Below are 13288 nucleotides of genomic sequence, written 5' to 3'. Positions count from 1 at the left end.
TTTGGAACCAATTCTCTCAGATTTTTCTGAATTTGGAACCAACTCTCAGATTTTTCTGAATTTGGAACCAACTCATTCAAGATTTTTCTTAATCTAGATCCAGATCACTCAAATTTTTCTGAATTTGGAACCAATTCTCTCAGATTTTTGTTAATCTGGATCCAGCATCCTCAGATTTTTCTCAATCTGGATCCAGATCACTCAAATTTTTGTGAATTTTGAACCAATTTTCTCAGATTTTTGTTCATTTTGAACCAACTCTCTCAGATTTTCGTTCATTTTGAACCAACTCTCTCAGATTTTCGTTCATTTTGAACCAACTCTCTCAGATTTTAATCTGGAACCAACTCATCTAAGATTTTTGTTAATCTGGATCCAGCTCCCTCAGATTTTTGTTAACCTGGACCAAACTCGCTCAGATTTCTCTGAATTCGGAACCAGCTCATTTTAAGATTTTTCTTCATTTGGGATCCACCTCACTCAGATTTTTCTGAATTTGGAATTTCCCCCCCAAAACAAAACCTGAAGACACAACTCCAAGAGCGACCCACGAAGAGAATTCCTCCAGTTTTAGCCCATCCCACTCAACCCCAGCGCTCTCACAGGGTTATTCCTGAGCGAATATCCTGACAAAAAGGCAGAGTTTTTCCCCAGAACTCACTGAAAGTGCAAAGGTGAGAACTTTTTGGATCAGCTCTGGCTGGGAGATGGCTCCGAGGACGCGCTCGATCCGGTTCTTCTCCTCCTGCATGTCCGCCTGCTTGTGCAGCTGCACAGGGGAGGACGTGAAGGTATCAATTAATAAAGGCTGGCTCCTCACCTAATGAGCCCTCTGTGAATGCCACAGCTGCTAATTACTCATCAAACCCAATCAGGGCTCGCTGGTGACTCCGTTAATCCCCACCGCGGGCTCATCCCAAGGAGCGGCACCAGGAATAAACTTGATTTTCACCAGTTCATAGAAAGGTCAAGCAGGACGGGGCCTGCGGGAGGGAGAAATTCCCGAGGGAGAGCCGGGATTCTCCACTAGGTGGCAATTTCCCACCACGAGCCGGGATCGGGGCTGGGCTGTGGGATAAATCCCAGCCCGGAGGGATTTGAAGGGGGAAATGTGGGATTTTGGGGAGCTGGCAGTGAGCACCCACCTTCAGCATGGTGTCCAGAGTGGAGCTGTCCCCGTGCTTCAGCACAGTCACGTAGACCTAGGAGAAAACAAGGAATGAATTCCAAAAAAAAAGAAAAAAAAAAAAATACAAAACCCACCAGATTTTTTGGAAATGCACCAATTTGTACGGAATTGGGTCGGAATTCTGACATCTGGAAGCACCAGCACTGCTCCCTCCTGGGAGTTTTAACTCTGGAGTGTAGAGATGCTTCAACTCCTTTATGTTTTCCTCAATTTCAGGGTCATTTTGGCAATTCCAAGAGTGGAAAAACATCGGGATGACAAAAAGAGGGATCCCCATCCTCACCCGGTCCCATCTCCCACCATTTCCAAACCCAGCTCATCTCCCACCCTCATTCCCTACCCTTTGGAATACACCTGCCAAGGGGGTGGGGATAGATTTTGGGGACCCCAAAACCCCTTCCCAGGACCTACAGGACTCCTCAGGTCAGCTGACAGGATGTGCTTTCCTTCCACGTGGTCCTTGAACCGGCGCCGGGCCTCTTCCAACGTCGCCTTGTGCCCGGCTTTTCCCAGTTTTCCCAAGACCAGACCCCTTAGGAGGGCATCTAGGTGGCCTAGGAAGGAGCAGGAATGGAAAAATGGGATTAATTTGGGAGACAAAGCTCAGCACTGAAGCTTTATTTCAGCTGTGTGACAATCCCTGAGGATATCCAAGGAGTCCGGGCCTTTTGTCTCTCTTTTTTTTTAGGGAATACATTGAATTTTTTTCATAGCAAGAGGGTCAGGACAAGAGGATTCCAGCCCCAAACACAACAGGCAGGGCTGAAACCTGAGCTAAATCAGTAATTTTAACCATTTGGACTGACCAGGACAGGCAAACACACACACACATGGATTTCCAGCCTTGTAATCCAAGAATTTTCCTGCCCTCCAGCAGACAGAAAATTCAGCAGGGAATTTTTATCAGTGACAAGGCAGGGAAAAGTTTTACTATTTTAACTCCTAACTGGCTGTTTTGAGGATTGTTTGAAGATTGTACAAAACCACCCCTGAATGCCTTTTTCAGCCTCATTTTCCTCCCTTCTCTCCCCACTTTCCCGAATTCTTGGCGGCTCATTGGCACACAAGATTGCCAAAGTTTCCCAGCAGAAGTTTTCCCCCAAACCCCTGATGATTTATCGACACTCACCATTCCCAAATCCACACCTGGATTTCCCAGTGGAACTTTTAAGCACAAAATTACTCCTGAATGCCTCTTTCAGCCTCCTTTTCCTCCCTTCTCTCCCCACTTTCCCAAATCCCTGATGATTTATTGCCACACCAGATTCCCAACTCCCCACCCAGGCTTTCCCAGCAGAACTTTCCTACCCTCTCCAGGTTTGGGGTCCCATCCCAGCCTCTCCCCGATGGGGGAGAAGACGTCTCTGACGAACACCTGGATGTCCTCGTAGAAATCCGTGTGGGACAGGAGGGTGGACAGGATGCCCAGGTTGCAGCTCAGGTCGCTCCACACGGTGTAGTTGGGCTCGTTCACAAAAGCTTCCATGACTTTTAGGACCTCCACGGTGCTGATGATTCCAGCTCGGGCCTGAGGAAGAGGGAAACACAGGGATTCATCCCATTTTTTAACAGCTCTTGAGTTTATTTTATTGATTATTCCCTCCCTGTCTGGTTTACCTTGAGCTATAAATTCGATTTTCTCTGTTGTGGGGTTGCCACACCTGAGCTCTGCTCCCAAGGATCAAACTACAATTTCCAAAGAAAAATTTCCCAAACAAAATATTTTCCAAAGAACCCCCACAAAAACCATCCCCCCCCCCCCCCCAAAAAACCCATAAAACCAAAACCAACAAACAAACCAACCAAAAAACCCCACAACATCACCACCACCACCAAAAAGACCCAACAAAAGAAAACACCCACCCAAACCCAAAAACCATACCAAAAAAAACCCGGAAATAAAAAGACCCCACAAGGAAATTAAGTGACTTCACAAAACTGCAGCAATTCTGGCAAGGGAAAGCAAACCCCCCTGAGTTATCCTCAGGTTACACCCACAAAAACCTGACTTTTCCTAAAAGCTGGAAAGATTTAGGAGAGATCACTTTGGCTCTTTGCTAAATTGCAGGAGGATTTTGGTCCCAAACAATTTTGCCCCTAAACCCAAATCCAGCCCCATCCCTGGTGCTCAGAGTCCCCAGAGGTGCCCAGGGGTTTGTGGGTTTGTGCCCTGTCCTGATCCCAAAGGATTCTGCCCCAATCCTGGGTGCTCAGAGTCCCCAGAGGTGCCTGGGGTTTGTGCCCTGCCCCGATCCCGAAGGATTTTGCCCCAATCCCAGGTGCTCAGAGGCACCCGGGGGGTTTGTGGGTTTGTGCCCTGCCCTGATCCCAAAGATTTTGCCCCAATCCCAGGTGCTGAGAGTCCCCACAGGCGCTCAGGGTTTGTGCCCTGCTCCCAAAGGATTTTGCCCCAATCCCAGGTGCTCAGAGTCCCCAGAGGCACCCGGGGTTTGTGGGTTTGTGCCCTGCCCCAATCCCAAAGGATTTTGCCCCAATCCCTGGTGCTCAGAGGCCCCAGTGATGCCCAGGGTTTGTGCCCTGCTCCCAAAGGATTTTGCCCCAATCCCTGGTGCTCAGAGCCCCCAGAGGCACCCGGGGTTTGTGGGTTTGTGCCCTGGCCCGATCCCAAAGGATTCTGCCCCAATCCCAGGGCTCACCAGGGAGAAGAGGTCGTTCTGCAGCCCCAGCCTGTCCACGGGGGGCAGGGACAGGTCCTTGATGGCCGGGATGAGGCTCTCGAGCATGGCCGGGCTGTACTGGGTGCGGTAAAACCCCACCGTGCCCAGGTTCAGCTGCCAGGCACCAAAACCAGCAGGAAATTTTAAGTTAGGAGCAAAGAATCTAAGGTTTTGTATGTATTTTTATCCAAAATATGTTCTGTATTGATGTGTATTTAAATGGAATTTATTTTATAGTTATGTATTTAAATAAAATGTAAAGTATGTGTATATTTAAATAAATATACCTAAAATATGTCTTTGTATTTATACAAATTTATCTAAAATATGTATTTGTTTTTATACATATTTAGATCAAATACATCTTCATGTTTATCTAAAATATATATTTATATTTATGCATATTTACCTAAAATATATCTTTGTTTTTATACATATTTATCTAGGAGATATCTTTACATTTATACATATTTATCTAAAATACATCTTCATATTTATCTGAAATATACCTTTATATTTACACATCTTTATCTAACATATGTATTTGTATTTAGTTATTTATCTAAAATATATCTCTCTATATGTATTTTACCTATGAAAACCATATGTAGAAAAACTATATATAGAAAAACCATGTATTAAATTATATATTAACGTATCTTATATAAATATACAACATATAAATATGTAGTATTTATTTAGATAAAATAAAAATAATGTAACTATTGACATATACCAACATATATATAAGAATTTGAATATAAATATTATGAGATAATATATATGTAATACATAAAGTAATAATATAATATTATAAAAATATGCAATGAATGATATAAAATAATGAAATACTACTAAATATGTAACAATGATAATAATTATAATTATATAAAATAATAATATGATATTACGAAGTATGTAATAATTATAATAATGATAATGATATGAAATAAAATAATAGCAATAACCATGGTAACAATATTGACAATAATAACGATAACAATGACTAAAAAAGCCACCACATCTCAACTCAAATCCTGCCTTTAATTTCAATTTTTTTCCAGGCTTGAATTCCCAAAAAATTCCGATTGACACTGCAGGAAAACGGGATGGAAAGGGGAAGAGCAGGAGCCAAAACCCGTTCAGAGGAAACCCAGAATTCCAAGGAGAAAAGGAAATAAAAAAAGGGAAGAGGAAAATGAAATTTTCAGGACTTACCTTAACCCACTGCTCAGGTTTGGTGTCCTTCAACACCACGGTGAGCTCGGCTTTGTCCATCAAAATCTGCATTTTGGCACAGCTGGGGTCCTCGCTTGTGCAAATACTGATGGGCACCATCCACATGGGGAAATCCTCCCCTGGAAAAGAGGGAAAAACAAGGAATCAGGGGGAAAAAGTGTGTGGAAAACACTGAGAGAGACGTGTTCAAAATGCAGGTTGGGCGTTGAAAATGAAATTGGGGAAAAAAATTTTAAAAAAAAGGCATTTTCTGCAGGGAAATGTGAGTTTTAGAGGTAAAAATCTGAAGGGAAATGACAGTTTTAGAGTTAAAACCTCCAAATCTTTGAATCATCCTTAAAATTTGAGGGAGAATGACTGTTTTAATCTGAGGGAAAACATCAGTTTTAGAGGTAAAAATCTGAGGGAAAACTGCAGTTTTAGAGGCAAAAATCTGAAGGGAAATGACAGTTTTAGAGTTAAAAACCCCCAAAATCTTTACTCATCCTTAAAATTTGAGGGAAAATGACAGTTTTAATCTGAAGGAAAATGTCAGTTTTAGATTTGAAACTCTGAGGGAAAACTGCAGTTTTAGAGGTAAAAATCTGAGGGAAAACTGCAGTTTTAGAGGTAAAAATCTGAGGGAAAACTGCAGTTTTAGAGGTAAAACTCTGAGGGAAAACTGCAGTTTTAGAGGTAAAACTCTGAGGGAAATTGTCAGTTTTAGAGCTTAAACCCTGAGGGAAATTGTCAGTTTTAGAGTTTAAACCCCCAAAATTTTTATATCACTCTCCAAGCCAAACATTTTAATTTAGATAAACACGGAAGGTGAGTGGAATCAGTGCTGGAATCAGAGGTGGCTCCCACCTGAGGTGTTTTGATTTCATTTATTTTAGCCTCACCACAAACTAGCTGCTCCCCAGCTCTTCAGAGGGCCCTAAAATGGACATTTCTGAAGGAGTTCTGGAGCCAAGAAATGCTGTTTTCCACGCCAGGAATGTGGAAACCTTGGATTTCCTCAGGTTTTCCCACCTGGATCCAGGCAGAGCACAGGCCCGGCAATGTTTCAGCTCCCAGAATTGCTGCTTTTGCATGAAAAGCAACAAAAAAAAATCCCAATATCCCTTCAAAACTGGGATATTCTGAGGTTCTGTGCCCACCCCATCCCTGCTCCCAGCTCTCTTCTTACCAGTATATGGTCCACTGGCACAGAATTTCTTCTGGACCAACTTCAACACTTTGTCATCTTCTTGCTGAGGGGAAAAAAATTTTAAAAAAAAGAAAAGAAAGCAAAAAAAAATAAAAAAAAGAGAAAAGGCGATGATTAGCACATTTAATTTCAGTCTCTGCGTGTCACTGCACTCTGTTTCATGGAATAAGTTGGATTTTTTCCCTCAGAAAAAGGCCCTGCCGCAGGAATTATCCCAGAGCACAAAGGCCTCGTCCCTGTTTGAACACCCATGGCCTGGATTTGCCGCCCGTGATCCTCCCTCATCCTGCAAGCTTGTGGAACAAGCAAAATTGGAGTGGAACCTCCCTCCCCCCACAAACATTTCCCACACCGAGCAAAGTCAGCAAATCCAGGGATCCAGGGAGTTTCTGGGATGAATCCACAGGGATTTGCACCTCCCTCCCCCCTTCAGAACCAGAGCTGCGCCCAGGCTGAGCCAACCCCCGATCCAAGGGAATGCTCGAAATCACAGAATATTGTTCAATTTAACCTGAGGTTAAGGCAAAATTCCATTTTTACCTGTTCAGCCTCCACATAAATGAGTGGAAATCCCATTTGTTTGGTCCACGTGTTCATCACAGCAGCAATGGGTTTGCCACTGGCTTTTTCCAGGCTTTCCCAGAGATCCTCTGCGGGAGAAAAGGATCTGACTCAGGACTGGCAGAGTCTTGATGTGTCAGGTTTTATTAAGGACAGCATAGGAGAGGTTGGGTTCTTCCTCTACTTTTTAATGCTTTTGTGTTTTTATTGAAATTTAACAGACAGGCAAAAAAAGAAAAAGTGGAAATAGTTTAAATCTCCTCAGGGAGGAGAGAGGGGAGCAGCAGCTTCTTTACTACTAAAAAACCCCAATCAATACACATTGTGCTACAAACCCATAAAAATTAACATTAAATATTCAAAGAGGACAACCTTTCCCCTTTAGTTTTTTTATGTATTATGTCAAAAATGACTGACCAAACACCACAGATTGGATTTGGCTGATTGAGCTTTGATGTCCCCACTCCCACATTTGTGCCTGATACACAACAAAAAAAAAAAATTAAAAAGGTTTAAAAAAAAAAAAGTGCTGTGGAGTATCAGACTTCAACCTGTTTAATCACAGGATCAATACTGCAAAAGGCTCTCTTGGCAAAGGAAATATTTCTAAATTATAGATGTGGTCAGTGATAACTCAGCCCTTCCAGATCCCCACAGCCACACACTCCTGGGACACAAAACCCCCCAAGGATGCTGAATCCTGGCTGTGCAGGGCACGAAACTGGGAAGAAGGCAGAAATTTCCTGGAATTTCAATTATTTCCTGGCATTTCAGCTATCTCAGGTGGGACACCAACAGTTCTGAGTGCAGAAATGACTTCTGTGCCCATGCCAGTGACCCAGTCACCTGTGGCAGCATTCCTCTGCTGGAACTTGGTCAGGTACAGGTTCATTCCTTTCCGGAAATCCTGGGAACACACAAGTGGAGATGTCAGAGGGCTTTCCTATCCTCTCTCTGCTCTGCATTTATCCCCAGGAAACAGGCAAGGAATCTTTAAAATCAGTAATTCCATCCATATTTCCCATTATCTTGTTTTTCCCAGGTAAGTTCAGAGCTCGAAGTGGAGACATTTTCAAAACGCTGAAAAAACTTTTTTTAATCCCACTTCATTTTTTTTTTTTTTTTTTAAATCCCAGTAATTTTAGCTATAAAAAAATGCCCTAAAAATCCCCAGCTGGCTTTTCCAGCCCCATCCCTTTACCTCATCCCCAATGTAGTCGTGCAGCATCCGGATCACAGAGGCTCCCTTGCTGTAGGAAATGGCATCGAATATTTCATCCACCTCGGAGGGATGGCCCACACTGACCTATGGGAAACAAAAAAAAACCCCAGTGAGAAGGATTTAGGCTGCCAAAAGATTGGATTTTGCTTGTGGCACCATCTTAGAGTTGAAAATCTGAAGGATTCTTTCTCTCCAAGAATCCACCTCTGGATTGCCTGAGTGGAATCTCTGCCCCCAGACAAAGAAAATTCCTCAGATATGGCTGGGTCAGGGCTGGTTTGGAAGTTAAGCATGGTTTAAGTTATGTTTGGGTGCTGGATCAAATAGATTTGGGGTTCTTCCTTCAATCTTTGGGGTTCTTCCTTCAATCCTTTGGTTCCCAAAAGCAGTGAAACCCAGCAGGAATTGTTTAATCCAGGGACAGCGAGTAAGACATGCTCAGGGAGTAAATCACTCTAAAAAGACCCAGTGGGTAAGGTCATTTCCCAAAATTTATTCCACCAAACATCCCTTAAAACATTGGAATCTCCAGGAATTAGATCTCTATGCATTCCAAGGGAGTTTTTTGGGGGGGCACAGCCCCTCAGGGAGAGCAGAACCCACAGAGCTCAACCGCGACTCCGGATTCCGCGACTCCGGTCAGCAGCGACCACGAAATTCCCTTTGTAAATTACAGGGAAAAGCTTCCAGAAAAGGGGGAAAAAAAGGGTGGAAAAGCAGGATTCACCTCGATGGGGTGGCTGTTGTCTAAGGCATCGAGCTCCTGGGCTCGTGTGTAGTCAGCAGACACGAGATTGCCTGAGTGGAATCTCTGCCCCAGACAAAGAAAATTCCTCGGATATGGCTGGGTCAGGGTTAGTTTGGAAGTTAAGCATGGTTTAAGTTATGTTTGGGTGCTGGATCAAATAGATTTGGGGTTCTTCCTTCAATCTTTGGGGTTCTTCCTTCAATCCTTTGGTTCCCAAAAGCAGTGAAACCCAGCAGGAATTGTTTAATCCAGGGACAGCGAGCAAGACACGCTCAGGGAGTAAATCACTCTAAAAAGACCCGGTGGGTAAGGTCATTTCCCAAAATTTATTCCACCAAACATCCTTTAAAACATTGGAATCTCCAGGAATTAGATCTCTATGCATTCCAAGGGAGTTTTTTGGGGGGGCACAGCCCCTCAGGGAGAGCAGAACCCACAGAGCTCAACCGTGACTCCGGTTGAGCAGCGACCGTGAAATTCCCTTTGTAAATTACAGGGAAAAGCTTCCAAAAAAGGGGGAAAAAAAGGGTGGAAAAGCAGGATTCACCTCGATGGGGTGGCTGTTGTCTAAGGCATCGAGCTCCTGGGCTCGTGTGTAGTCAGCAGACACGAACTGGGTCCAGATGTCGTACTCGGGGAAGCAGTGATCCACGCACAGGTACTCGATCCACGAGGCGAAGCCCTCGTTCAGCCACAGGTGGGTCCACCATTCCTGCAGGGATGGGAAAAAGAGGGATAAAGGACAAAATTCCGAGGGATTTCTCCAGTCAGGGGTGAGTTCGAAGCTTCTTTTGGTGCAGGTCAGAATAATGTTTATTGTAATTGTTTTGGGATAATGATATAAATGTGATTGTTTGGGTTAAAATGAGTATTTGATTTTGTTTTTCTGCGCTCACTCACAGTTTAAACAGTGCAAAAGCAAGGCCAAGGTAGTTTTGGGGCTCCAAAAACCTGAATTGTCTCACCCAATCTTGGTTTTTACAACACAAGAAACTCCAGAGCCTGTGGAGTAGTTGGTTTCAAGCACCTTTTTCCTTTGGGAAAAGCAAGGTCAGGTCTAATTCCCAGAGAAAGCTGAAATTCTTTGTTACCAGAAGCTCTGAAAATCCAGGTTTTTAGCACTAAGTGGAATTTCTTTACGGATTTCACTCCTGCTGCCTCACAGATGCTTTTATCCCCACTAAAATGAGTTAAATCTCAAACCATTCAGGCAGTTGCTCCTGATTTACCCAAAATAACTCCCTCCGAGCAACTTTTCAGCTCCAGGACTGGAAGGATTTGCAGGAACACGCTGGATTTTTAATAATTATTGTTAATTTCTAGCTAGGACCTCCTTCAAACCACTCCAAACAGCTTCATATAGAAAACATTGATGAATAAAAAGCACTGCTAAGGAAGAAATTGCTAATGAAACACCATTTAAACACGAATTATTCTAACACAGCGTGCTGCTATGCAGGGGCACCCAAACACGCATTTTGGGCAGGGTGTGAAGCAGATTGAAATAAAAAGAACGGGATTTGGAAAGGGTTGGGTACCATGGTGACGAGGTTTCCAAACCACTGGTGAGCCAGTTCGTGTCCCACCACCAGAGCCACCCACTGACGGGACGAGGAGCAGGAATTTTTGGGGTCGATGAGCAACGCGGTCTCCCTGTGTTGGAGAGAGAGCCAGAACTCAGCAAGGTGGGACATTCCCCAGGGGAATCAAAACCACAACCCAAAGGAGGTGAAATTACCTAAGCAAGCTAAAAAGTGAGGAAAAACAACACCACCTCCCCCCAAAAAATAAAAAACCAACCCAAAAACCCCCCCCAAAAAAACCAAGCCAAGAGTGTGAAATTCAGTGCTGGTGAAATTCCCAGGGTGAAATGCTGGAAAGCTTTGGAGCAGGAATTCCTTTCTGGCATGCAAGAAGTGTAAAAAGACCAAAAAAAAAACCCCAGGCAGGAGGAGGAAAATTGATCTTTTATTTATTAAAATGCTCCCCCTGCATAAATTCTGGGAACCTCGAGTCCCTCTGCGCTCCGGGATGGGCGCTCATCCCACATTCCCAAAGGAATCCTGGCTCCTTCCAGGAGGTGTTAACATCCATTTCTCCACTGGGGCACCTCCCACTACGAGCAGGGCAGGGAGGGGCTGCCAGGAACCTCTGGAATGCTGCAATTCCAGGGAAAAACCTCCCCAAGGATGGTGCCTGCAGGCCACGAGCTCCTGTCCCCTAAAGGAGCAGAGCAAACTCAGCAAAAAGGGGCAAAAATTCACAGCTCCATTCCAAAAATTCTCCTCATCCAGGATTAATATATATATTTTTTTTCCCCCAAAAGGAGTAAAATATCAGATTTCATCAGAATTGCAACAAGCAGGGAAAAATTTGAAACCTGGGAAGAATTTGTTTCGATTTTTTAAGGCCAAATTCAAAGCTGAGCAGAAGAAATCCCAATTATTTCAGGATTTAAAGCCCAAAGCTTACAAATTGTTCAAAAGGCAGGGAAATCCTCCTGACCACCAGCACAGAAAATGCATTAACATCAAGCAAAAGTGCAAAAGCTTGATCAGAAGAGGGAAAAAAAATCCAACTGAAAAGGAAAGCAAGTTAATATTTTTGATTTCCTCATCTCCACACCGTTACTCTGTAACTGCTAAATTCACCTACGAGGTGAAATCAGAACCTCTCCCAGCTGTGTCAGGAAATTTTATGGGGGATGGTGGGGGGAAAAAAAGGGGCCAAGGAAGTTTTGCCAACTTTAAAACCCTCACACCCTGGGCCCAGGGGCTGATTTGTGCCTTCCTGAGCTGTAACAACACCACCAAAAGCATCCAAACCAAACTAAAAATTACAAGGATTGGTTCTGTCTGATTTGGGATGACACCCAGCAATTAGAGCTGCCTCAAACTAATCCAATGAATTCCAAGAATTAGTGAACAAAGAGGGGAAAGACAGGATTTTAACAGCATACCTATAAGTAACAAGGCCCCAGTTCTCCATGGCACCTTTATAAAATAAATACAAAGGTTTATTGATATTGATGCACACCTCTTCCTAAAGGTAGTTTTTTTTATAATTTTAAAAATTCAAATAAAATACAATTTCATCAATAAAGTGAGTTACTTTACCAGCAGCAAAGTCTGCAATAGCTATGAGATCAATTTTAGGAAGAGGGTAAGGAACATTGAAGTAGTCCTTATAAAAAGGCAGAGTTTTAGCAGCAACCTGTAAGAAACGAGAGGAGAAACGTTCTGTTAACTCAGAACTGGGCAAAACTTGGCTGAAATGAAGAAATTCTGGCTGAAATGAAGAAATTCTGGCTGAAATGAAGAAATTCTGGCTGAAATGAAGAAAGGTTTCTCCCAGAAGCCCCACTCCCAGCTCGCAGAGCACAATGGTTGGGAAGGATCCCATCCCTGCCTGCTCCCACTGCTTCTCATCCTCGTTGGGCTCAAGCTGAAGGGGAATTTCAGCAGAAATCAGAACTCTGAATTTTGAATCAAGATTGGATTTTTTCAAATCAAAACTTGACATGAGAACTTCCAATCAGAAGTTCAACTCAGGATTTGGAATCCAAACTCGAACTTCAACTCAAAAGCTCAAATGAGAACTTCAGAGAATGAGGAAATCAGAACTGCAGGAGAGCTTCACATCAGCATTTCCAATCAGGGTTAACTGTTTTGGTCACTGCAGACATTGCTGTATCTGCAGCTGAAATCCCCTTTCATATCGAGCTCAGCCTCTCTGACTAAATCAAGGAAAAAAAAAACCCAAAAAATGAGGAAAAGAATCCAAAAAGGAAAAACCCAAAAAACAAGGAAAAAACCTGCCCTAAACAAAGGAAAAAAACCCAAAAACCAAGGAAGAAACCACAAGACAAGGAAAAAAGCCCAAAAAACAAGGGAAAAAACCCCTAAAACAAGGAAAAAAGCCCAAAAAACAAGGGAAAAAACAAAACAAGGGAAAACAAACAACAGGGGGAAAAAACCCCAGAAAAATGTCACCAAAAAACCCAAAAAGGGAAAAAAAATCCGAAAAACAATGAAAAAATCTCAAACATAACCAAGGAGAAAAAAGAAAAAAACCAAAACCCAGGAACAGAACCCAAAAACCAAGGAACAAAACCCAGGAATAGAACCCAAACACAAGGAAAAAACCCCTAAAAACCGGGAATAGAACCCAGAAACCAAGGAACAAAAGCCAGGAATAGAACCCGAAAAACAAGGAACAAAAACCAGGAATAGAACCCAAAAACCAATGAATAAAAGCCAGGAACAGAACCCAAACCCAAGGAACAAAACCCAATCACAGAACCCCAAACCAATGAACAAAACCCAATCACAGAACCCCAAACCCAAAGAACAAAACCCAGTCACAGAACCCCAAAAACCCAGGAACAAAACCCAGGAACAGAACCCCAGAACCCAAAGAACAAAACCCAGGAACAGAACCCAAAACCAAGGAACAAAACCCA

General features: G+C 43.2%; 1 protein-coding gene across 1 annotated transcript in view; it reads right to left on the bottom strand.

The window, feature by feature from the left end:
- The window catches only part of NPEPPS (aminopeptidase puromycin sensitive), a 32576-nt gene that overhangs the window by 4983 nt on the left and 14305 nt on the right, over nucleotides 1-13288 (bottom strand). The window contains exons 6-19 of the mRNA XM_042020150.1: nucleotides 11943-12039; nucleotides 11786-11819; nucleotides 10365-10479; nucleotides 9374-9538; nucleotides 8058-8162; nucleotides 7703-7763; nucleotides 6836-6945; nucleotides 6275-6338; nucleotides 5086-5225; nucleotides 3847-3981; nucleotides 2498-2717; nucleotides 1601-1743; nucleotides 1146-1202; nucleotides 662-769 (exon numbers count right to left, since the gene is read on the bottom strand). Of these exons, the coding sequence (XP_041876084.1) occupies nucleotides 662-769; nucleotides 1146-1202; nucleotides 1601-1743; nucleotides 2498-2717; nucleotides 3847-3981; nucleotides 5086-5225; nucleotides 6275-6338; nucleotides 6836-6945; nucleotides 7703-7763; nucleotides 8058-8162; nucleotides 9374-9538; nucleotides 10365-10479; nucleotides 11786-11819; nucleotides 11943-12039 (1554 nt within the window). The remainder of the gene's footprint in view (nucleotides 1-661; nucleotides 770-1145; nucleotides 1203-1600; nucleotides 1744-2497; nucleotides 2718-3846; nucleotides 3982-5085; nucleotides 5226-6274; nucleotides 6339-6835; nucleotides 6946-7702; nucleotides 7764-8057; nucleotides 8163-9373; nucleotides 9539-10364; nucleotides 10480-11785; nucleotides 11820-11942; nucleotides 12040-13288) is intronic.

This window comes from Corvus kubaryi, unplaced genomic scaffold (genome assembly GCF_017639235.1).
Source record: "Corvus kubaryi isolate FWS band 111438036 unplaced genomic scaffold, C.kubaryi_AGA036_p1.0 36838, whole genome shotgun sequence".
Lineage (NCBI taxonomy): Eukaryota > Metazoa > Chordata > Aves > Passeriformes > Corvidae > Corvus > Corvus kubaryi.
The sequence above is the reverse complement of the archived record's forward strand: the minus strand, read 5'-3'. Positions and strand labels throughout refer to the sequence as shown.